Source organism: Accipiter gentilis, chromosome 17 (assembly GCF_929443795.1).
Source record: "Accipiter gentilis chromosome 17, bAccGen1.1, whole genome shotgun sequence".
In the NCBI taxonomy this organism is placed as follows: domain Eukaryota; kingdom Metazoa; phylum Chordata; class Aves; order Accipitriformes; family Accipitridae; genus Astur; species Astur gentilis.
The window spans coordinates 21,082,182-21,107,208 of NC_064896.1; the positions used below are offsets into that span (position 1 = coordinate 21,082,182).

The 25,027-nt window shown below is 38.9% G+C and overlaps 1 protein-coding gene across 1 annotated transcript in view; it reads right to left on the reverse strand.

Annotated features, from left to right (window-relative positions):
- Positions 1 to 477: 477 nt before the first annotated feature.
- Positions 478 to 25,027, reverse strand: part of KIAA1549L (KIAA1549 like) — a 137,170-nt gene continuing 112,620 nt past the window's right edge. The window contains exons 17-21 of the mRNA XM_049820482.1: positions 20,552 to 20,899; positions 13,836 to 13,933; positions 12,484 to 12,629; positions 7,987 to 8,138; positions 478 to 4,083 (exon numbers count right to left, since the gene is read on the reverse strand). Coding sequence (XP_049676439.1) covers positions 3,802 to 4,083; positions 7,987 to 8,138; positions 12,484 to 12,629; positions 13,836 to 13,933; positions 20,552 to 20,899 — 1,026 coding nt within the window. The 3' untranslated portion in view covers positions 478 to 3,801. The remainder of the gene's footprint in view (positions 4,084 to 7,986; positions 8,139 to 12,483; positions 12,630 to 13,835; positions 13,934 to 20,551; positions 20,900 to 25,027) is intronic.

Below are 25,027 nucleotides of genomic sequence, written 5' to 3' on the forward strand. Positions count from 1 at the left end.
TCTCAAAGCCAGATAATATGTTTTTCTGCAAAAACAACTCTCAAAGATTACCCTCTTATCCTCACAAAGTTACTGTTCTACTGATGTTAATAAAAGTCACACATAAGTATACCTACTGAAAGTGGTCATAACACACATACCAAGAAGTAATTTTGCGTGCGTTTCATTTGCAGATGTTTCTACTGATGATTTACAAATCTGAAGACAAATAGTGGTCAGTGGTGAGAACATCAACATTTTTGTACACAGAAAACAGTTTTTTTCACCTAAACATTTAACATTATTTTAAAGAAAATTGGGGCATTTAGTAGAAAAACCTTAATGACTAAGTTTTTATCAGTAAAAATGGCATGAATATATTCTGATGAGGTCATAACTTTAAACAGGTATACTTTCTTCTTTGAAATCAGTATTGAAAAACTATATTGTAACTGTAGTCATACAAAATGTTTATTATATTACAAATTATTTGTACACTATATTTTCACTTTATCATTGCTTTGTGCTCAGACAGTATAAATATTACAGCATGATTTTTCTTTCCCAGGAATGTCCTTAGTGTCTTGATATCTTACTTTGTACTTAAAAAAAATAATACAGAAACATATTACAAACAGGATAAAAAGCCATTATGAATGAAGAATGTATGATGTCTTTGTGAATAAAGTGCACCACAATGGTTTCAGAGTGATGGTTCAGGGAATATTCAATAGACTGCACATCATTGATACAATACCAAACAAAATTAATTTTGAAAGACTAACATGTCTTCCTCAGCAGTATGAAGAGTACTTTGTTTAACTTTACTGAAATGTTTTTATCTTTCTAGAAGGCTATTTAAATGTTTTTATTTGGGATTTTTCTATTTGTTAATTTTGCTTGCATGTAGGCATTCAAACCCTGTACATCTACATAATTTCCAAACTTCTAAATTTCCAGTATGGCAAGATATATGCTTCGTCATGTAAGATATATGAGGCTTTACCCTCGCACATTTTTCAATAGAACTACTAAATTGCCTAAATTTAAGAACAGGTACAGCTTTACAAAAAAAGCTGAGTGTCCCAAAGACGCTGTTTAAATCTGGTATGTCCTACCTCCCGTGACTCTTTTGGGAACATGTCGTAACGTTACCCTTCCCAGCTACGTGGCTTCACGCTCCCATCCACGTGATCGCTGCTGCTTCCATACCTGCAGCTTTAGGATAACTCTGCAAGACTGGAGTCTAAGATACAGAAATTTATTTCACAGCACATTTCACTCCCATTGCATAGAAGGGCCTATCTACTTCCAAAATTTCACTGGGCTAAATAGAAGAATCATTCAAAAACTGAGGTAATAAAGCTGATGCAAAACGTGGCTGACACAATTTAGTGTAGATTTCCCTTACCAAGCTAGGTTAAGCCAGTTATGAACCATCTTAGGCTAAATAAACGTAAGCCACTCTTCAATTGTGTCTGCACTTATGTTACAGTGATTTAAATGACTGAAAAATAAGCAGAATATTGTTTAAGGGATTCTTGTGAAGCTTGCACGAATAGACGAATCCTAATAGAGAAACTCAGCCTTGCTCTCAGTGAGTGATGTTCCCACTGAAGCCAACCAGAACTAGTCTTTTTATGGCACGCTGGGTTTGGCCCAGTATTTTTAAGTTGTTATTTTAAAGTGTGATATTCTTAGGCAGCTATTAATTCAACACAATTTGGATGTATTGTATCGCACTGATAAGATCAGTATTATTTAGCTGACAGGTAGACAGAAGTCTGTCTTTACTAGACTTATATTTGTATGAAAGATTGAGTTTCTTTGGTTGTTTGGTGTCCAAGTCACCCAAATGTATATTTGTGTCCTCCAGACATAGTGTGTTTATATTGATCATTAAAATTACTAGGTTTTTTTTTTCTTTTTCTTTTTTGCACTTGGTTTATGGAAATTTTCTGACTACAGCAGACTAGTCACTTGTATAAATATACAGCACATATATACATAGAAATTACAAAAATACATTTTATTTATATCTGATTTTTAAATAATAAAAATGAAATTTCACATTTGTTGAAAGATTAGCTAGCATTCCAAAAGCTTCTGCAATATTTAAGGTATTGGAGCAGAAGATATCTGTGTAATCTAGGCTAACTATCACAATCTCAGTCAGGGTTTATAATATAATTATTTGGGGAAAAAATAGCTCTGCTTTAAAAGTTTGTGCTTCATCAATTTCTTCTTCTATCCCCTATTCTAGTCTCCTCTCTCCTCCTCTCATTTTACTGATGGCCAAAAAGCTAAACCAAGTTCCCTTTCTCACCTCAGTAAAGACCAAAGAAACTCAGGGAAATGAAATGATCAGACAAAACAGCATAAGCAATTGAGGATAACTAAACAGCTTACTGAAATGAAGGACATTACCTTTAACTCCAGTCCATCGAACATGCCCAACACAACAAATTTTGCAAGAACTTCAGTTCCCGAAGCTAATTGCTGAAGGAACAGAAAACAATTGTTCGTGATCTCTGACTAGTCTGTACAACTGCAAAAGATGAACTACTGTCCCATTCAACTGGTTTGTGTTTCTTTTGGGATTGGATCCATACAACAATGTAGTTTAACAATTAGTGACCTTTATCTTGCACAATGAAAAGTCAGCATAATTTCTGGAAATGCCCTCTTTTTCACAGAACATTAGTATTTTTGTTAATCCATGTAATTGTTTACTTATTTACATGTTAATATAATACTCAGGTCCTCTACATTCAGAACTTCCTAGGTTTGCATTCACCGTTCCAGTGTAATCAAAATCAACTGCAGCTTCAGGTAGCACTTTCTGGCATCACTTTAGTAGATATCATTGTTTAAGAAAGAGAAAAAAGCACTGTGTTAAACAGAGGTTTTCTTGTCCAAGCAGGTGTAGTCATTATTCCAGGTTGGAAAGACTTGCTCAGAGGTCTCAGGTTCACCAGCTTCACATGCATTCAGAGTGAAAAGCCTGAATATAGAGCAAACACGAATAACCTTTTTTCTTTCTCCTGGAAGCTTCTAGCACCAATACCCTTTGTTGGCTCTTCGTGCATTGTATTCTCTCACACCAAAAAAAATCTCCTCTATAACTCATCAGTGGCATTGAGGTAGCCACCAATTATCAAAATATCATTCACCTTCTTCACAGTCTTCTCTTCTTTCACTTCTTTGTACTGTTAATAGGATGAGGAGAATTGGGGCTATTTACAGGACATTTATTTGTATTACTTACTCATCTCAAATTTTTTTGGTTTGAATACAGTCTCTAGAATGAAAAGGCTGAATGACTCTGCATTGCTGAGATCAGCATCCTTTATACAACGTCCTGCAGCAAACAATTAACATGGCCACCACCACACCTACCGTGGCCTTTAGCTAACTGTGTTCTACTGTATTTTCTTCTTTAATCAAAGTTTTGACATGCAGAAGTTATTTGCAGCAGCTCTGCCTTTGGACCCACAACTGAAACATCGTGTGGCACAGACATGTTCAGCAGCATCTCTAGTGAACGGGTCATAATACGAGAGCTAAGTGACAGTTGCGTATGATCAGTCCTTATCCATATTAAACATTTACCTGGCAGCGTTTCCTTAGCTGGCAAGCAGAATTATGTATCTTCAGAGACCTGTTGCTCTACTTTAAGTCATTTCATAGCGGTGACTTTTCAGACAGAAAAAAATGCCATCACTTTGGCACAATTCACAGCAAGTTTGTAACTGAAAATTAAAGAAGTCACTTTCTTGGCTACCCCAGGTTGCATGACACAAATACTGTGCACAAAAGATATTAGACCTGGAACTCAAACATATCTGTTTGCTTCTTGGCCAGTTTAGCAACTTCTTCCCTTATTGCCTTTACGAGGGCAGCTGTAGAAATGTTGGTGAGCGGAGCATCAGACGGGTCATTGTCCGTCAGGCTCTGCTGAGAAGCTGCGGTGGATGGCAAAGGAGCTTGTTCCAGGCTGGGATGCATGCTTGCTTGCTGGCTGTATTGGCGAGGAAGTCGGGAAGGAGAATTATGTTGGTAGCGGGGCCGTGGATAAGCCTCGATGTATCCAGGTAGTGGTACCTGTAGAGCATTGTAATTATACAAAATTATACAGGACAACTGATCCGTAGTGCCACCCGCCAGGTAACACAAACCTCCCCAGGGCAGAATAAGATGTAACAGATAGGACTATATGAAGAGAACGTAAACCTCATACTCCTAAGTGTCCGTTTACAAGCGTCTATCTTGGCATGTGCCGTTTATACACATATGTCAATGTACGGGTTACTCAACTCCCCAGACTGTGGCAGCAAAAACACCTAGAAGGGCAAACATTGCATGTCCTAATTTATCATCACAGCAAAAAGTCAAAGGGAGAAGGCTTTTCTGAAAGTATCTCCTCTGCTTACTATCTCTCCTAAACATTTCAGTTTTAAATATATGGCACCACTACATTTCAGGACACCAAAAAGCCTAGAACAGAAAAGTAGGATTTGCTGATTTGCAGCCACTGTCTAATCCAAGTCAGCCAAGTCTCTGGACTTACTGTTCCTAACAAAAAGTCACTAGATCCAGACAACAGGGTTAAGCTCAGGTATGCCAGCCTGGAAACTCAACACTGAATTCTCAGAAGTATCAGGATTTCTGGCCACATTTAACAGCATTACATGGAGGATTCACGATTTTACTCTGTTGTAAATTCACTGATTTCAGCCCTACGTTACACTGGCTAAAACTAAAATAATAACGTAGGCCCTTTAGTTACTGTGAGATATTAAATTTCCTTCACAAAGCCATGAACCACGATACCAGTCTTTATAGTCCTCAGAAGTTCCTAATGCATCAAATAAAAATAGTATTTGTTTACATTTTGCAGAAATCTATAAAACAGGAAATCTACAGTCCTTCACTTTGAAGAAGGCTTTATGTTGTTACAGAAGGCAATAACCCATAACCTATTACTAGGACAAGATAATTTCTCCTTGAGAAAAAGCTTACCAGCTGATCATTATAGTCCCTGCTAATGACAAGCAAGTAAGGAATGTTCAGAAAGTTCAGTGATGTTTTTTTCTGTGACTCAGAAAACTACACTTACATACACTGTACTCAGAATACTACACTTGTAAGTTAACTGATACGTTTCCACAATGTTCAATCACTAAAAAGTGAATTTTGTAAATTTTTTTGCTTTAAATGGGAAAACCACATTTTTACTTTCCAAATACATTAAGGTTTTATATAAGCGTATAATACAGGTGGCCAGGCAGACATCTCGGCTAATTTTTGGATTTCAGTTAGGCTGAGGTGTAAGCTGCTTCACCCTCCAGGGCTAAGGCTTTGGTGGGTATGCCAGAAGCAGAATTTCAGAATTTTAGGTGTCTGCAAGCAGACTAAAATGTCAAGATCTGAAACATCTGCCAATTTTATATACCTTCTGGGGAACAGGGGACCTCAGCATGGACTTCAGAATGACAGCTTTGGAATTTTGCTTAAATCCCATTTTGGCTCTGGCCCTGTGGGAGCTTAACAAACCCTTGCTTTTGAAAGTTTTGCCACTTCAGGCATCTAAGAACCTATGAAAACCTGACTACTAGGATTTACACATGCTCTATACAATCTTGGATATCCATCAATCGATGAAGAGAACGTCAAACACGTTCAGTATGGTGCGATGAGACAAACATAGGAAGAAGGCATGATATAAAAGTTATCATTAAATGCAGTTGCATCTGTTTAGTTTACAGCACATTATTCAAAAGACAAACATTTTAGTAGTACAACACTTGAACACGCCACTAGAGGCCACCAGGTTACTACTGTGACTAAGCAGCACCTAGCAATTTGGAAAACAAATGTTTTGTCAGATACAGTTCCCTTATCCCACAAAACTTAGTGCCTGAATACTTACCTTTTAACTGAGAAAATAGTACATTACAGTAAATTGAGCTTATAAGATAATTCTTTGTTGTCAAATCCCCTGTTTCCTATGTCCCTTTGTTTACAGTCCAGCTAGTGGACATGCATGAAAAATAAAGAATTTCGATTTTCATCTTACAGATATTAAGCGTCTGCTCTTACTAATTGTCAAGAAAACCTTGGAACCATGACCATAATCTAGAGGCTCAGAAACGACAAAACATCCAGAAACTCAAACTCTGAGTATTACCTTATATCTTTATTTTTTGCAGTTTTATTCAGCCTTTCTGACCATATTATGTTGCTAACACTATTACTAGTTCCTCTAGTAATGATTTTCAAATAAAGACAATTTCTTGACAGATTTGCAGTCAATGGGAGGTGCAAATTCATTGTAGAAAGTGAAGTGTTTGGGGTTTACATTTTTTCCTCTTCTGCAAAGTCACAGGAGGGCTGAAAGTCTGAGTAACAAGTTGTTAAAGCTCTGTAATAGGTAAGTGAAGTTAAAAGGATTATTTGTTTCCTTTGAATTCTACATTGCCACAGTTATTTTTCTCACAATCTCTCCACTCCTCTGCGTACGGTCCACCAGCACTAACTGCTCTTCCCACCTCATTCCCTGAAGACAGGGAAACCCACATCAGGGTTATACTCTTCTCCTTCCAGAGGAAGGAACTGGCAGCTGGAGACTTGTGTTCCACTTTTGTCCAGTTTGTTTTCAGTCTCCCCTTTTGACAAGTGATATCTGACTCTTTTTTTCATGGGACTGCAGCCAAGGAGTAGGGATGGAAAAGGAAAAAGAATGTAAGACAGGTAAAATACTTTTCCTGGGTTTTGGTTGTTTTTTTCTTTTTCTTAAAGAAAACAGTTAAAATGATTGCTTAGATACAACAGGCCTCCTGGATTTAAAATGTCAGTAGGGTTAAAAATAACCAAAAAAACCCCCAAACCAACAAACCAAATAAATAAAACAATGAAAAGAAAAACGGTTTCCATGCTTTAAAGGGCGGCTCTGGGAAGGCAATCTACGACAGCATCAAAAGCCTCCAGGTGTTGGGCACATCAGCAGATGTGCTCAGCTTACAGGTGAACATACTTCTTTTTTTCTTGACAGTTCAGCCTACAAATTCAGACTTGCATCTGACAGTCAGAATGAATTCTTTTTCTCACAGGCAACAGGAGCAGTAATAAAGATTTGGCAACAAATAGCCGCCCCCAGGAACTTTTACATGCCTGTGCTGCCTCTTGCTTAGCTGCTCAAAGCCAACTATTAAACTCCAACTGCAGTTCACTAAAATATTCTGTTGATGATATGCAGAAGGAAATAGAATCCATCTCCCAGTTTGTTTAGCTGAATTGGTTCTGGATAAATACCAGATGTGAGGTCAAGCAGCAGAACTGATCTTTTTTTTTCCTAGTGGAAAAACCCCCTAAATTTTAGAAATTGTTTCAAACATGATAAACTATTGCAATTCATTTTAGGATGTCTCAACTTTATTTCTTTGAAATAGAGGTATACTTTGGGCTAAAAATTACATCTGTCGCAGACTAGGATTGTACAATTAATTATTTAATTTATGATCTGTCACTGCAGTCTGCAGGAGGACTCGAAACACTGCGCAGCGGGGCTGCAGCGGAGCCGGGAGCTCGGATTCGGGAGCTGGGCTGCCTTGAGAGAAGCCTCCAGGAGGGAAAGATGCTCCCCAGCCTCCAAACAGCACAAGGCCACCCTGAGAGGCAGCGTCACCTACTCCTGCCATATGCCTATCCAAATATTTAACCTCTGTCTTGGGAAAGAAAAATGGTACCTAACCCACCAACTTTGAATGGGTGCCAGCCCCTAACCTAGTGAATTATTTAACTCTCTAAAAGACCTTACTTACAGTTCATGGGAGGGACAGCTAAAGTATCCATGCCCCCTCTCATAACTTTTCACTACTACAGATTATTACCATTCAAGGAAGAATTGTCAAGCTCAGATTCTTTGCTCATCACTTAGCATTGTTTAAAACCTCTCCTCTGCAAATAACAGTAAATATATGTAGTTAGAAAAGCAACAATGCTTACTGAGTCTGCCCATTGCCCTGGTAATTCATTCTCTCCAGCATAGGGCATCCAGGCTTGGTTCCTGTATGCAGTAGGTGGTGTTGGGATAAAATAGCCTGTGAAGCCAGGTCGGTTTGCTGCTGGTATGGCAAACACTGCTGGTACGGTATTTCCTATTAAGAAAGAGAGTAGATATAATTAATAGTTGACATTTTCAGTTATAAATTAGAAGATAAAGTTTATGAAGTAACTGGCTTCAGTTTGGGGGGGGGTTTGTTGTTCTGTTTTGGTTTTTTTAATTGGTGAGAATGTGATCACCATCGGTTGCATGTGAAGCTCCCACCATCTGACTAGAACATCTCTATAATGCTGGGAAATACTGGAGAAGGCAAGATTTGCAATTGTCTATATAATCATGGACAGCCTTCAGATAAAGATACGAGGACTTAGTCCTTAGTACTTGATCTTTCTAACAACTGATCTTCATAAATCATTAGAAAAAAAAGGCTTTTTTTCCTCTTACATTTGCTCCCTTGTATTTAATTTGTAGCTGTTGTTATCATGCGGTTTCAGAGTAGTGCACCTTTCTTTTCAATAGCAGGTTATAGAGCATTCAGTTTACACGGTAAAACTGCCTTGATATCTCTAGGCACAAAATGTACAAAAATGAGTGAGCGATCCATTTAAAAGGCCTGCTCAATTCCTTTTCCAGGAACAGCCTATGACTGCAATAAGTTATGCAGCTATGACAAATATTTCCAAGGAAACTTACTGACACCAAATCTGTTTTATCACAGCTTGGTCAAGATGTATGCATAGGGATGCCCAGGAAGCCTTCTACTAAAATTCCACTATCATACTCCAAATTGGGTGGGAGAAACCAGCCCTCCTAGTATGAGGTTCAAGCCAAATGTCTGGATATGGCTACATCTGCTCTTTCAGGTAGGGTTTATAACTGGGGCTCACAGAGATGCAGAGAATGATGCAATTACTCAGATTACCCGCAGGATATAACTAGGCTGACTGGAAGACCAGCATCTTCTCACATGCTCCCACTATTTCCCTTGAGAGAAGCCATCATAACTCCCTGTATTTGCCAAGTTTAGAACAAATACAAACAACTTTCTTGTCCAATAAAACTTCCTTCCTCTAGTGTCTATTTACATGTGAAGGAAGACACCCAGCAGTGTACCACAGTTACACTAATGTCACAAAATCCTTCTTCCTAAATCCTGGGTGGGAAAGCTCTATATCATCTATATCGGGTAGTAAACAAAGCATGTGGATGGTGTGTTTTGAGTATTCAGTTATAATACATGGATATATACTTTTCAGATTCACAGAATATAGCAAAAATAACACCATTTATGCAAAAGCAGAAGAGCCAGTAATCCCCATAGGAACACAAAATACAACTCAAGCATTTTCCCTGAGGAATGGAAGTACAGTAACGTTGGATAGATAGGCACCGGCTCTGTACTAGAAACAATGCAGAGAAAATACACTACTTCTTCCTTCCAACTGCACATCATTTGAATATTGCCACTAATTGCCCTCAGTAGATATGATGCTACTGCATAAGAGATGCCAACAAAATGGCAAGATATGGGCATTCTCCTGAACTTCATACAGAGAATAACTGATAGAAATCAGCATCAGTTACTGGCTGGTTCAAATATCTTCCCCCAGAATGTCATTTACAGCCCTTGTACATCCTTGCTCCTGAACACTCTGCAAGAGGGTTATGCTGCCTACTCTGATAGATGCTGGGAACACTGGACAAGCACATGCACAGAGACAGAAAAACTCAAACAGCGACAGCCATCCCCAAAGCAGTCTCCATGAAAACAGTGATTTCTAAGTTCTCAATGACCTCCCATACAGTCCCATGCCAGAAGGGCTATGGATGCAATTAGGGCTCGCTAAGAGGAGAAAAATGTATTCTGTGGCACAATTCTCTCCAGAGCAGAAACGTATCATCTCTTTCAACATTGTCTCCAAAAAAACCCCACAAAACAACCCAACCGAAAAAAAAAGCCCCACCCCAAAAACAAAACCAGGAAAAAACTGGAAGAAAAATGAGGGATATGTCATATGGACTAAAAACTTCTATGTTATGCTTGACATTTACATGGTGTTTTCTACTGTTAGGGATTAATTCCTAGCTTTCATTTTGACAGTGGGTTGTAGTGCCTTTTCACGTATGTCATGGAGGATGCTGGAGCCACTCAGCCATCAGAGAAGCAGTCACCATGGAATTCCTACGGACCAGTGGGATCTAGGATGGACGCCTGCATGGCAGATAGCCACAGGTTCTCTCACAGGACCTCTATCCCAATTCCTCCAGCCCCTTGGTTTGGAAGGAGGTGGGCTAAGAGAAGAGGTGTGGGCGATCTTTGTTCTTCTCAGGTCACAGACAGCACAAGGTTTGCTATTTTCAATGATTTAGCAAGGATGGAAATAACAATTCTTTGGATATGTACAGAGAAGAAAGTGCTGCTCCTGTAGATGACACATGGCTTCTACACCAAAATGGTCTTTGAATTTAACCACACTAAAATGAGCTACTATTCAAAATGAACACTCAATAATATGATGTACTACTTTATCCCAATTCTTACTGCACCATCATTATCTTAGAGCTGGTGTTGATGGGCTGCATGAGAGCAACGTTAGGCTATTTCATGCCAAATCAGCACCTGCAGCAACATTTCTTCAAGTATTGAGGCAATAAAAATTTATTCTCCCATCAGAACATTAGAAATCCTTTTATGACAGTTGCAGGGTTTTCAGCTCTCCATGTCTTTCCCTGTATTACAGCCATTTGTAGCATCTATCATATGCAAAAGTTTCCTCCAGCTACCCTCAGAATTATTCTGGCAAACTCCACAATGTACACGAAGGTCACTTTCTCCCTTCTGAAACGCAGCCACTCTTCAGTGGTAACACAACATACCCATTTTTAACATACAGCAATAAAATTGCCACATCACTGGAAATTATTAAAAAGGTATATCACACAGAACACATTACTGCAGACACGAAGAAAGACATCTTGGTAGTGTGGCACATTTTACAGCTTGAAATGCTTTAAAGTGAAAGGCTGAGCATCTGCTCTTTTCAGATTCACATGCACCGTTTGCAGAAGTTATGACAAGAAGTGAGAGTAGAATGGATCCTTCAAAACTACTATATTTAATTAACTGACAACAGATTTGCATATTCACATTATTATTCTCAGTAGAACATGTTGAATACAATGCAGATAATTGTCTATTACTTCTGAGGAAGCTAAGAAAGAAATTTTTCTGGCAGATTAGCAGAGCAATGTCTAATAAACCTACTAATTTCAAAACTTTGAACTGATAATGAAAAAATTTTTTAATCTTTTAAGCTCTGTTCTGTAGCTCTTCAAGAAAACATACTTTGCCAATGAGAAGCTATTTCAACTATTTTCCCAGCTACATGTTATCCATCAAAACAGTGCATCAGCTTGATCTCATAATTAAATCAATTCATTCATAAACAAAATTCCTATCAAAGGTCCAGGAACTCACTAGACCTTTAAAACTGGGACATTGAGACCCAAAACAAGTTCTGCACTTGAGCAGGAACTACCCTCTCCAACATAGGAGGGGAGATGAGCTAACGGATTACTTTTGACTATGCAAAAGCACTGCTGCCTTGTGTTCTGAAGGGAGGGGGGCACATATGTTCAACTTAACCCCCTCAGCAGCCCACTGGTGTGACAAGTCTAGGGGTTAAGTTTCTCAAGAGGAAAAAGGGAGTCCTAATACTCATCCCACAGCCAGGTTGGAAAACTTCAGTCTCGCACATGCTATTCTTTATGTCCACTTGTTTTCCCTCCCTTTCCTTACAAACCAAGCAAAGCTGAATGTCATTAAGCCTCCTTCTGCACTACTACTTACAGCTCCATTGCATACTTACTCTGTTCTCAAGCACTTGGCCTGATATTCTTGACTGATAAAATTATGGAATTTCTCCATGTCCCTCAGAACCCCGTTACCCATCTCTCCCACTTTGGTTGTTTCTGTATATGGTGCAACACAACATGCGAGTCACACATCAGTCCCAACGCTGCAACTTCTGCTTTTGCCAGCCAACACCCTCTGTACCAGCCCTAAAAATTCTGCTGGATTTTGTGGTACAGACGAACTGTTTTACTGGGCTTTAATAATTCGGAGTCCTTATCAGTGAGCCAGCAGAATGCCATACTTGAACAAAGACCATCTGGTACATTGCTGGATCTCACCTTCAGAAATGACCATTTCCTGGTGCTTCTGCAGGATGAGTAGTATTTTACAACGCAGCTGATGCTGCATTTACGAAGGAGCAATGCTTTGTAGGTCTCCTTCAGTTGCACCAGAAAAAACACACCTAATAGAGTCTTTCTCCAAATAATCATCTGTATTTGCTATATCCCATACATTCATTTCTATGCAAAATAAATTGTTAAGGGTCTCAAAGCTGCAAGTTGGGTCTGCACTATTTTTTCACCTGAGTGAAAAGCTGATTGATCAAGTGGACCAACAGACATCGGTGCTCTCGAACCAGGTGCAAAAGATGCCTGATCGTGATGCTGGGCCTGATCTGCCCCACTGGACTCAGGTATTCTCACTTTGCTGCCAATATCTGATGTAGACCTGTGCATTAAGAAAGCAAAAAAAGAAACTTTTGTCATTCTGACTGACAGATGAGGTTCATAGCCACATACATGCCTATCAGCTACAGTATGACAAGCCAGCTAGGAACGAGCTATCTGATTTTGCTCTGGCATGACAGAAGTTTGGAGAACAGTAAGGCTGAAGAAGTCCAAGAACAACTTCTTTGGCCTGGTCGCTGCTTTGCCAAAGCATGTTATTACCATTACACAGAGCCTTTGCTTGCTGCTTCAAACAAATGCCTGTGACATGCAACACAAAAACCAGAGCTTTACCATAAATTCATTGACACAAGACTGCAGACAATACCATATTATTACAGTATATATGATATGGCATCATATAGTAGGGGACCACTGTGGTAAGTAACATTAACTGCACTTGGGAAGTACTAACATCTTTTGAAATGGTTGCTTTAGAGCTAAAACGTAATGGATGAACAAGAATACGTCAACAGACAGCATCTGTATCCTGAGTCTTTGGATGCAGTTACGATATCATTAGCAGCCATTCAGAAAAGTTTCCTTTGGCCTTAGCGCTCCACAGTAATTCTCAGCAGGCCTGCGGTGCCTTGAATTGCAGTTGGCACCAGGCAGTACCTCACAGCACAGCACTGAAGGCTAAATGAGTTCATCCACCACAGAGGTGTAAAAATTCCTTGAAATGCATTTTGTAGAGCGCCTTACTGTGAGGAAGAGGCAAAATGTATGCACTGAGCTAAGGCAATCAGGCTTTAGCACATATTTGGCTTCAGAAATGCAGGTATGAGATATTTGAAAGCTAGGCAGAAACCCCTGGACCCAGTGTACGGAGAAACATCTTACAATTCATCCATATCCTGTTGCAAGCCCTCAACAATAGAGAAAAGCAGCGAGAATGACAGTGCAAATTATCTACCACACATCTGCAATACAATACGCCATTATGCGAGTTGAGGCAAAGAATGTTTTAAAAGAAATCGGAGCCTGGATTTCCTGATTTTATTGAAACTGATTAGATAATAGAAGAGAAAATTCATTGTTATTCCTTTCCTCTTTGTGTTAAAATGAAATAAAAACAACGTGTTTCTAATTTCATGAATGTGTCTCTATAAGTGCCTTGTAAGTGCCCCTTCAGGGTTTGCCCCAGTTTTTATTACAACAGTGTTTTTTTAGAGATCATACCTAAAATAAAACAACAGATAAATACCTCCGGAGAGAGGCAACAGCCACAGGACCTGTTCTGGGAGGGACAGGAGGAGGAGGAGAACCCATTACCATCTCAGGAAGCTGAGAAAATCTGTAAGCCTGTAAAAGGGGAAAAATAAATATTTTCTGAAACACCAATAGATCTCAGTCAAACTAAAAAAACAGAAGAAAGTCAGAAATTAAATACCTGCTTCACGTGCTGGCCAACAGGAAGTTAACTTTTTGTGGCATCAATAGTAACTGCATTTTATTTGAGAATTTACAGTGCTTGGGTGATTTTAGGATGTGGAAGAAAACATAAACAAATGAGTTCAGAGCCAAGATGAAGTCTAATTAAAATAAAAGGTATTAAACACTGTCTCTGTGACATTCGTAACCTTGCTGGCAAAGCAGATCTGTTATGATTATGTGAGACTCAACAGCTGCTTTGGACCCACAGGAAAAAGATCTCAGTATTTTCACTTGCTCCAGAAACAGTCTTTTAAAGATTCAGAAAGCATCCTCAGAGCAGCATCTTGTGAAGTGAAGCTGCCTGTGAGCAATGCATATTTCAACCTCTTCCTTTCAGCCTTGAAGAGATGAAAAGAAAATTCTTCACAAAAACCCCAAGCTCTGTAACTTTCTAAAGCAATAATGAAGGTCTCAAACAGTTCTGAAAAAGCAGACTAATTCAGAGGAACACAGAACCAACCCATTAAGTCACAAAATTAAGCGTCTTGCCCATAGTAATTCTGGATTTCATCACTAATACATGTGAAGGATGAGTAATCATGTACATGAAACCCATGGCACCCAAGAAATGACATGTAGGACAAAACTGCTCTTCTAAATTCCTTGTACTGCTATAGATTAGAGGTCATAATTTTGCTAAATGTACTTAAAGACAGAGGGATGATAGCTCTCTAGCACTTCATTGACACTTTTCTTAAACAAATTGTGGGTTTGGGTTTTTTTGTTGTTTGTTTGTTTGTTTGTTTTTAATTACGCTTTTATTGACCATGCTTCAGAGCAATGCACAAGATTAAAGATAAGATCAGAGCAATAGCAAATAACAGATTATGGGGAGGCTGTCCAGCATCAAGACATAGGCATTTTGACAAAAACTAGAGTCCCAAGTCCAATGGTGGGACTTTGGCCCTCTAAACAAGAGGTATCTGGTTTAGGCAGAGAAGCTCCCTCCACAAACAGCAGAGGAAGCTAAAAACACATTACCATGGGATGAGTCACGCTCTCTCTCCTGCCTGTAGAAAAAGCCTACAGGATTTACATGATTAGCTCAGACTTAACACCTACATTTGAGTTTGAATTTGGCAATATAAATCCCACACTAAATACCAAAACCCACTATCTTTCAGTAATCATCTTTAAAAATTACACACTTAAGACAGCGTTCCGATACCTTCTTTCTCAAATAGCTGCAAAACTGGGTTAACACAGAGGACGGGTAACTTACCAAATACTGACTTTTGATGTCAGTGTCTCTAAGGGAAATGCAATACAGACCAAGCATTTTTCTCCTGCCTCTCACTGCCATCCTTTTTAAAGCAGGGTAGAGTCCCTCAAAGGCATGTCTGTGAAAATCATTTTTCCCTTCACGCCACCTACAAAGTCTCCTAATATTTACTTTCACCATGCTACAATGGTATTTAAAGTATTTCTATATTTAGCTGGAAAAAAATACATCTAAAAAGGCAACGGTACATTTCCTCGCCAGGGGTTGGATATACTGATTTTTAATGAAAAAGAACTGTATAGAAAAAACAAATGCTATTTGCATCAAAGAAAACCTCAATTAGATTTCTCCTAATAGTGCTGGACTTGAAATGATCTGCAATGCCTCTTCTGCATCTGAAAAGCTGGCAGTGCTCTCACAGCCTGAACTGAGCACTTCCTTCTGGCTCCACAAGCCTTTCATCCCACATCTTGCTCTCAGCATACATTTGTACCAAGTATGAAATTCTCCCCCCCCCCCCCCCCCCGCCAATTTTAAAGGAACAGTACATTAGCTAATGTTTCAGAGTGGCCGGTGACTCCAGATACTCTTTTGAGTATAACAGGGTAGACAGTGGCACAGAGGTAGATTTGGGTTTTCTTTGTGTGTTAATGGATGTGCTTTAGAATATGGACATCAAAGGAGGCATTTTAAGGGATCACAAAGAACAGTTCACAAATGGGCTGCAACTTGCACTGAAAATTTTGGGGAAAAAAGTAAAACAGAAAATTGAAGCACTTCTTTTGCTGCTTACATGGGAGAGGAACAATTTTGAGTGAGTGGCAATATTTTGCGAATGGCTGGGCAGAGGGTTTCCTGTTAAGGTGAAAAATCCTGTTAGAAGATCTGCTACACCATGCTGAGGAACAATCCGTCATGGGGACAGCAGTCAGTCCTCTTTGTGCTGAGCTTCCACAGACACCAAAATAGTTACGTGAGGGAACTCCAATAAAATTTCTAGAATTTCTCCAATGGGTTGGGGCATTAGTGTTTTCCTGCATGCAACACATAAATGGAAAAAAATGTTCAGAGGCTAAATTAAACCAAAATTTTACTAGAGGCACCTGTCACAGATTTAGATGAGCCTTTAGGTTCTAGGCTAACTGGGATGATCGTAGAAATAAAGTCACTTCAGTGAAATTTGTACACTATTGTAAATCCAATCAGAAAAAAACCACCCAACAACTGATTTCACAGATTTGCCTAATTTTATTCTTCAAAATTAGTTTATCCTTTAAAAAAAAGTGTTGCATCACTTTTGTTGTTCACCAAAAAACCCCCCCCAAAACCAAAACAACTTAAAAAGAAAAACATTCTGCATGGATTCCAAATTCTATTTTGTTGAAAAATGAGAACTTGTATAATACAAAGGCTATAACAATCGCTGACAGAAGTAATCAAATTTGAGATTCAGGACAGACTGCACAGATACCAGACTGCAGACCCCACACCACCCTCTCAGGAAGAAATACCCATGAAGGAGTCTGTTGTGGCTAAAAACACTGATAATTTAAAAAGCAAATGAGTGAAGAATTTTAAAAAGTAGTAAGTAAGTGCAGTTTAGCAGAGCAATTTCAGCCTTTGGGCCCAGGAGACATACAACACAAGCCTCTGGAAGATAAAATCCAGCCACTAGCAGTCACCTGCACTAGTGTCTTCTACAACCCACAAAAGTCTAAGGTACTGCCTGTCAGGATGCAGGAAAGAAAAGTTAAATCAGCACACAATAACTAAAGTCTAAAGGAGAAACTTTGCAGTTAGCTTTAAGGCTACATTTCCTTGGTTGCAGTATTAAAATATTTTTACCACCTCCAACTTACAGATATGTCTTAGGTGAAATTATTCAATACTACCTTCTAATGACAGAAATATCCTTCTCCTTACATCTCACCATAGGAATTAAAAGGGCAATGTCTTTATTTACTCATTGAATGATTTAACTAATTTGATTATTAAATTGCAATCCAGGAATAATGCAAAATTATTGATTTCAGTTGGATTTGGTTTTGCTTTGCTAGCTGTCCTGTTTTATACTTAGTTTGGTAACTGTTATTGAAAGTGGCTGAACTTTGGCAAAATACTCTCACTTTACCTCTGTTAAATGAAGTGAAGCTCCGAGGACTTGGATACATTACCAGTCACTCAGCCTGCAAGTTTGTCCGCCAGTGCCTGTTGTACAGTGCTAGGTCTCACCTTGGGACCCAGAGCTCTGTTACTCTCACTCCTCTTTCCAGAGCACTAAAGAGGAGAGATGGGAACTGGTCCAGCTTTGTAATGAAGAGGTGGGTGGGTTTTTTCCCCTGGCCATAGCTCTCCACTTGACTCAGCCGTGAGAATTTCCAGAGTGGTAACGTGATCTGCCAAGGCACAACGCTGGCAGTCGGGCTTGTGTTATACGCTCAATGCTATAACTCCGTCCTCCAGTTGTAGTATAGCACCTGGATGACAAGGACCCAGCCAAGTGTTGCTCATCCCTCTTTTGGAGGCTCCAGAACAACACTAAGAGTTTGCATTTTACTAGCTTTTCTCTGACAGGAGAAGGCACGGGCCCCATGAGAAGGAATCCTGTTATCACAGGTCACCCACGGGCAGTTTGGCAAACAGGCATTCCCTCGCAAGAGCTACAGGTAATGTAGGTATTACGTTAGCATGTAAAAAGCCACAGGAGGCCTCAAAAGGGAAAAGAAAAAGAAAAAGGAAGAAGAAGATGCATGCACACTCTGGAGAGCTACAGTACTGTTTGATGGTGGGACTAGTCAAGAAGTTGACTGCAAAAAATCGAAGATCCATAACTTGGAGGAGACCAGAAGAAACGTAGGCCTGAAGAGTGGTTCTGGTCCTCTGAAAGTCTACGGTACAAATACTTAGGAACAGAGGCAAACACTGAGATAGAGATTTGCATGCAGATTTTTGGTGTTTTGCCTCAATCCGTTTACCATTTGGGCTTTATAAAGGTAGAGCACATCTGTGCTAGAAATCTTGTGTATCGCTTTTATCACCTATGAAATACCTTTGCATTAGGTTTCATGAAACCTAAAGGTGCACTCAAGTTACTGGAAAGTTTGTGGGATCTTGTAAAAAGTTTAGTCTGGTATCACTGGACTGTGAAGAGCCAGATGTCAGAAGAGAGTGATGGACTGAAGACCCTTATACTTGCCTTGTATCTAAAGACCCAAAGGTAAAGCCAGTGGCTGCATTTGTTCCATCTAAGCAGGCAAAATGCTCTTGAATCCAGACTCCAAATTATAATAGCATTGTTAGTGGCAATTGCCACTAAGAACTGAATTTTAAGAAAGGGCAAAAAGAAAGAATTCTTGGTTTGCAGAGGTAACATCCTCCCCCGTAGAACAAACACCCCAGTGCTCAGGTCCGTCTCACCCCCAAAGCTGCCGGAGGGTGCTCACTCCCCTCTCAGCTCGGTGAGCCTGGATACCTTCTCCACGTCTCAGACAACCCACTCCCGAGCACTCCCCGTCGTAGCATCTCCCCCGGAGCTGCTGCGTGGAGGTATCCCGGGCAGGCAGACAGCTGCTAAGGTGCTGAGAGCAGTAATTCTTCCATGTTTTTCCCACCCACAGGTCACTTCCCACACACGTCTCGGCTGGGTATTTTCAATTCCAATCCTCTGTCCCCATTTGAGAGCAAACCCGTAAATGGTGTGGTTGGAGTACAGCTCGAATTCGTGAAACTGATACGCAGAAAACTATGAATTAACAGCCCTTATCCAAAGTCCAGCAGACTGTGCCGATCCTAATCTGTGGCGATTGACTATCTTTAGGAAATTTTTTAATGCTATCTTCAAAACGCCAGAAAGATAAGCAAATGCTTAAAGATCTGAAACATGCAGATTTACAAGAGTATTAAGTCTTAGAACAAAACAGTGAAGCATTCACCAAAAAAGTATGGCTATTACATTTTTTTAAAACCTGTCGCCATATAGTATTTTTAATTTCATTTTAGAAAGACTCTCTGAAGTGTCAAAGTAATTTGACTACCCATTAGCTGTCTCTTAAGCTTGTAATCGAATTCTAACCATAAAATATGATTATATGCTGTATGAAGTTCATTGGACCAATTTCAAAGTGCCAGAAATAACCTTTAGCATGATTTAAATAGCACCAGCCTGAACCTTTGCAGGCAGTGCCATTGGCTTTCAAATATGTTCAGAATAGTTCAGAAGCAGCATCCCTTAATGTATTTTTTATTGTCATGGAAGGAAGTCATAGTAATAGTTATTTTGAACTGAAGACGTTTTTCTGCATTATCCTCTTATTCTAGCCAGAGTAAGGGACCTAATTTGAAATGCATTCTTTCAAAAAAATATTCATTTCCAACCAAAAAAAGCCTTAATGAACAACTTTTCACACTGCTATTGATAGATGGGCTATTTCTCATCTGAAAGCAATCATCTCTGGTTTAGATTTGTACCTGCATATAAGAAGAAAATACATTGTTGAGTTTTGCAATACCGTAATGAGGGAATTTGTGGGTAGTTTCACACACACTGAGGGCGTGCACAGTGCTACTGCAACTGCTGTCTAGATACCTACAGAATTCCATTAACAACTTCCACCCATGGATTTAAGTTCTAAATTCATTTATTACTTCTGCGAGGTAAGGACATGTTAGCCACAATTTGAGGCTAGAAAATGAAGGATAAAGAGTGACTTACACAAGGTCAACCAAGAAACCCATGGAATTAAACCACCTCTAGAGTCCCAAGTCAAAAGCTGTAACTGCAAGATTGTCAATAACAGCCCACACTTCAGGTCACTCTGATTATTACACTTGGTTCACTCTCTTGCAATGATGCTCTTCTCTTCAGTGATGGACCTCATGCGGAAGTGCTGAGTGTTTCACACCCAGCTGCCTACACAGTTGTTCTACAAAACCAGATTGTTTCCTAATATTTGTTTAGTGAATAGGAGAAGACATGCAAACAAGTTCTTCATCTGGTGAACAGCCTGGAGCTTAGTGCAGCCTATTCTTTCAAGCATAATTTAGACAAGACAACCTTGCTGCTAATATAGATACTGAGTCTTCCTGCAGAAGACGGGCATGGGTAAGCTTACATACATACACCCCACTACCCATACTTACTTACCGTAAGCATGGGTTTACATCTGGTTTTAAGCATGTAAACAGGGCTACCTCTTTAAAAAGTGTGTCTCGGAGTGGAAATATCTTTATGATCTTACAGTATACTAAAGAGAAGTTTCACTTACTGGTCTTGGTAAACTGTACTGATACATTTCTGGTCTGTATGTGGGTACCCACTGTACCCCCCCTCTAGGTCGGGTCATGGTACCAGGAGCACTGGTCACAACCTCCGAGTAGGGCAAGTGCGGTGCTGAGCTGTACGCCTCCTGCCTGCTCTGTCCTCCGTGGCCCGCAGAGGCCAGGCTGAAAGCCTCTTCCAAGAGCATATGCATCTGCTGTCGAACCTCATCAATAGAGGGCTGAGAACTTAAGGTTGAGGTCTCCGAGTGGCCTTTGGCCTGACGGGACCTGGCGTAACTCCGAGGCTCGTTGACGCGGTCAACATTTGTTTCTTCTATAATTTCAGGCTCAGTCTGTTGGATGGAATAAAAGCACGTGTATGTAAAAAGCTTTACAAGACAGTATTTGTGCTGCTTCACACAAAATGTTCTCAAACACAGATGTAACACATACAAAGTCGGGAATTGTGACAATATAGACAAATATTGGAAAGGAGTCATATGATGCAGGCGACTATAATAGCCTGTTATATCCTACATTGTTTGCTAAGAAAACTAGCAGGGACACTCTGTAGCCGATTAAATTGTCAATGATTCACTTAAAAACAATTAGAAGTAATGTTTAAATTCTTCTCTTAGTTGTGAGTATCAATGGGAATACGACTGTGCCAGGAGGAATATGGCTCCCTAAATAGTACCATCACTATGAAGGACCTCATACAAGGGACTGCTTGTTACAGCTACAGAGACTGAAATTCTTTTGTCCGTTCTCACATGTTAAGATTTCAGAAGAATTAAAGTTTAGGGGGGTTCCTGAGCTTTCTAACCCAGTGAGGAGCTCTAACAATGATGCCACAAACTAGGTCCTGTCCCTTGCAGAAAATATCCTGACATAACTTGGTTGTCTAACCTAGTCACCTAACAGTAGTTACACAGAAATTTACCTAAAACTAATGTGGGAACAGTCAATGAAACACGTACTCTAATGAGCAGATAGTACTTGTGCAGCTTAACTTGAAGGGTTACTCCTAGGGTAATTCCTTCTGCACACGTAGAGTACAAACAGAAATCACCCCCCTGATTTTTTTACCTGTAACTCCAAGACAGAAAAACTCATCATATTGTAAGAACTTGACAGTGAAATAGCTAACTTCACCTATATTCTGTAAGATTAGATTTACTGCCTGTAGTTTTAAAAAATACATTTTAAACAGGCAACCTGAAAAAGCAACCAATTCCTTATAATTCTTTAAATATCAATAAAATGCATTTAAGATGCTAGGATAACTGCAATGAAGAATAGGATATGTACCTCCTTCTATATATAGCACGTGGTTAGAACTGCGTTAGCATTTAAAATAGCCACAAATAAAAGAATACAACAGGATGTTCTTATTAAAAATTCCAGCACTATCCTGATGATTGGAGTGCTCTTTAGCTCCTAGTGTGGCATACTTTTTTTCCCCCATGTAACAGTGCTTTTCTATACCTGACTAGACAAGCAACTGTGACCCCAATCTTCTGCAAGCTATGTATGGTCATATGTACTATAGGACAATCATAGTACATATTTCTTCATTTGCAGAGGAAAAAAATCAAACTGACTTTCTTCTTCTGTTATCAGCCATTCAGAGAAGAGTTACACGGTTAGCCTGAAAACTGACAATAAATTTAAATAAACGATCTTAATTTGTTTTCTCTTTTAGCTGTTTTAAGTATAGCTATTTTTTGTACTTCATGAAAACACAGCAATAAAAAAAGAAAAATTAAGACAATAATTACTCATTTGCATATTAGAATTGAACTGTAATTTATATGGTTATAGTTATATGGTATATTATTCAAATTCATAACCACAAACCCAGCTTCAGGCTTCTTAAGTGGTACACACATCAGATTGGGGGAGGAACAATGTAACGGCTCAAAGTTATCTTAAACTGAAAAACTTTTTAGGAAATCTTCAACTAAATAGTTTCCTGTAATTTTCTTCCTGCATTTTGATTCCACTGTTATTTGTGTTGTTACAATAAATAAGACTCAGGTAAATTTTAGAAGCTTAACTATAAAAATCAGGTAAATTTTAGAAGCCTGACTATAAAATGCAATGGTAGTTTGTATAAGTGCAACCAAAGAGCCTCTGAAATCATACTGCCCCAACTGGATGATTAATAACCATGGTTCTTCTGTTTTCTCATGCTTGTAAAAATGTCAGTGAACAGAATCGCACAAGAGACCTATCAGTACCCAATGCTGAAATAAATCAGGTTCTCTACTACAACACCTTGGTGAAGGCATTAGACCTCTATAGAATGTCTAAAAGATATCATATGTATAAAGGGTGCATATTAGCAGTCAACATTAAGTCAGCTTTGATTTATCAATATAAAAGTTGACATGAAGATTTTGGAGGAGACTGGTGACCATTACTTTTCCTCAAGTTTTAAAATTTATTTCAATTCATCCTATCACTTTCTGATGTATGTCATTTGCTTTCCTATCAACTGAAACACATAAGTATGGTAAATAAATGCCATTATACATTAGCATTACCATTCTAAAAATGCAGATAATGCTCATACATGGTTACTGTATAATACAAGGAACTGGAATTATATGAAGAAGGACAAGAAAATCCTGTACTGAGAGACAGACTTTATACACCTCTGGGATAACTCTGCTGCTGCAACTATACTAGTAAAATTCTTCATGTGAACATTAATCCATAAGCTTTTTGAGGAGTTGCATTAATTTAACTATATCAGTAAAATTATACCAGTAAATTCTTTTGTATAACAATCTTAGATATGTACAATAAGGTGATTTTCCTCCTTTTACGCCAAAACCAGTCTAAATATTTTCTGCCCTAGTATAAAGCTCATTAGCAGTCTAGAGGTTCTAGACTCTTTCATTATAGCATTTGCTCTACTCACAATTGTCTGTGAACATGTTGGAAATAACAAACATGTTCATAAAGTCTCCTTAATCTACTTCCTAGGTGAAGGCGATGATAGTAAACCCTATTGGGATTATTTTAAATTGAAAGATAGGTACTATTCAATAATAACCTGTTTATAAAAGATGCTGTAAAGGCAAATAATATACTGAGAACATCAAACAGTAGAACGTACACTCCAAAATAATACAAAAAGCTACATATTCTATGTAACTATTGACCTCACATCCTGACCAGTTTTTAGCTCTGAGAAACAGAACCATGGTTCAGAGAAATATCACAAAAAAATCATTATAGGGAATGAAATATTTTTAGAAAATTGTAATTGAGATATTAGAACTTTGTTATGTAAGGGGAACCAAAACCACATAAATAAAAAAGTCAGTAGTGTGGAATGACAGATTTCTCAGCTCTTACTTCCCTCTCCTATTAAAGGACAAAGCAAAATCATGCAGATCATAAACTCTCATGATTTAGTTGTGTATATGAGTCTAATAGTTCTTAAAGAGTTTTCTTAAAGAATCTAGGGGATCTTAGCCTCTTTTGTTAAGGAAAAAAAAAAAAAGAAAACATTTATCATTGTTGGGAAGATAAACCTCAACACATAACCTGGGCATACTGGTAACAGCTCAGGAAAAAAAAAAAAAAAGGAAATTTGTTAATCTGCATAAAAATCTCATGGCTTGAAGATAACGTGAGCTATTTGATTCATTAATGTAATTATTTGGAACTGCTTATAAAACACAAATTTCACTATTCTTTGGCGGGACTTGGTGCTAAATAAAATACTGGGAGGAAGAGGTTAGCAGGAGTCCAAGAAGGCTGGAACATTTAGAACGACAAAGTAGATGTCAAAAAGTGGTACCAGATGTTATTAGATAAAAAAGAAAGGACACAAGATTCAGCATACAAACCAGCCCTTTTTCAGAGCCCTTTTTCACCCATTTTCCGAGGTCAGATTTACAGAGGTGTTTAGTTGCACCACTGGTGAGATCCATATGAATTCCACACATAAATATAGATACAAGTGCCTGCCGATAGGTATCCTGGGAGACCAAGCCTGTCAGACGCTCGGCACAGCTCTCGGAAACCTCAAACGGGAGCGAGGGAAACCAGCCCACGCTGCAAGCCGAGGCTTGGGAACTAAATTTCAACATCCTGTCCCATTTTCCCCAGCATTCTTCCGCTTTCAGACGGGAAAGACATTCAGAGTTAGAAGAGGTGCACTGCAGTGAATCTGCAGCGCATCAGGCAAAAGGAATTTTATGTAACTTATCGGTAAAAAAGACTGTGCCATGGACAGCTCGCCCAACTGCAACCTTGAAAGAAAGGCAGAAGGAAACTTGTGTTTGATGTGCACAGATCTCAGAGTTTATAATTACTTTTAGGACATCTCAGAAGCTCATTAATCTATTTTCAAGGGTTTTAACAATTTTTTTAAAAATATATTTGATATATAGCATACACAATATTTTAAAATCTATTTTTTAAATCTTCTAACTACTTTTGGCATATTAATTTTCAACTAA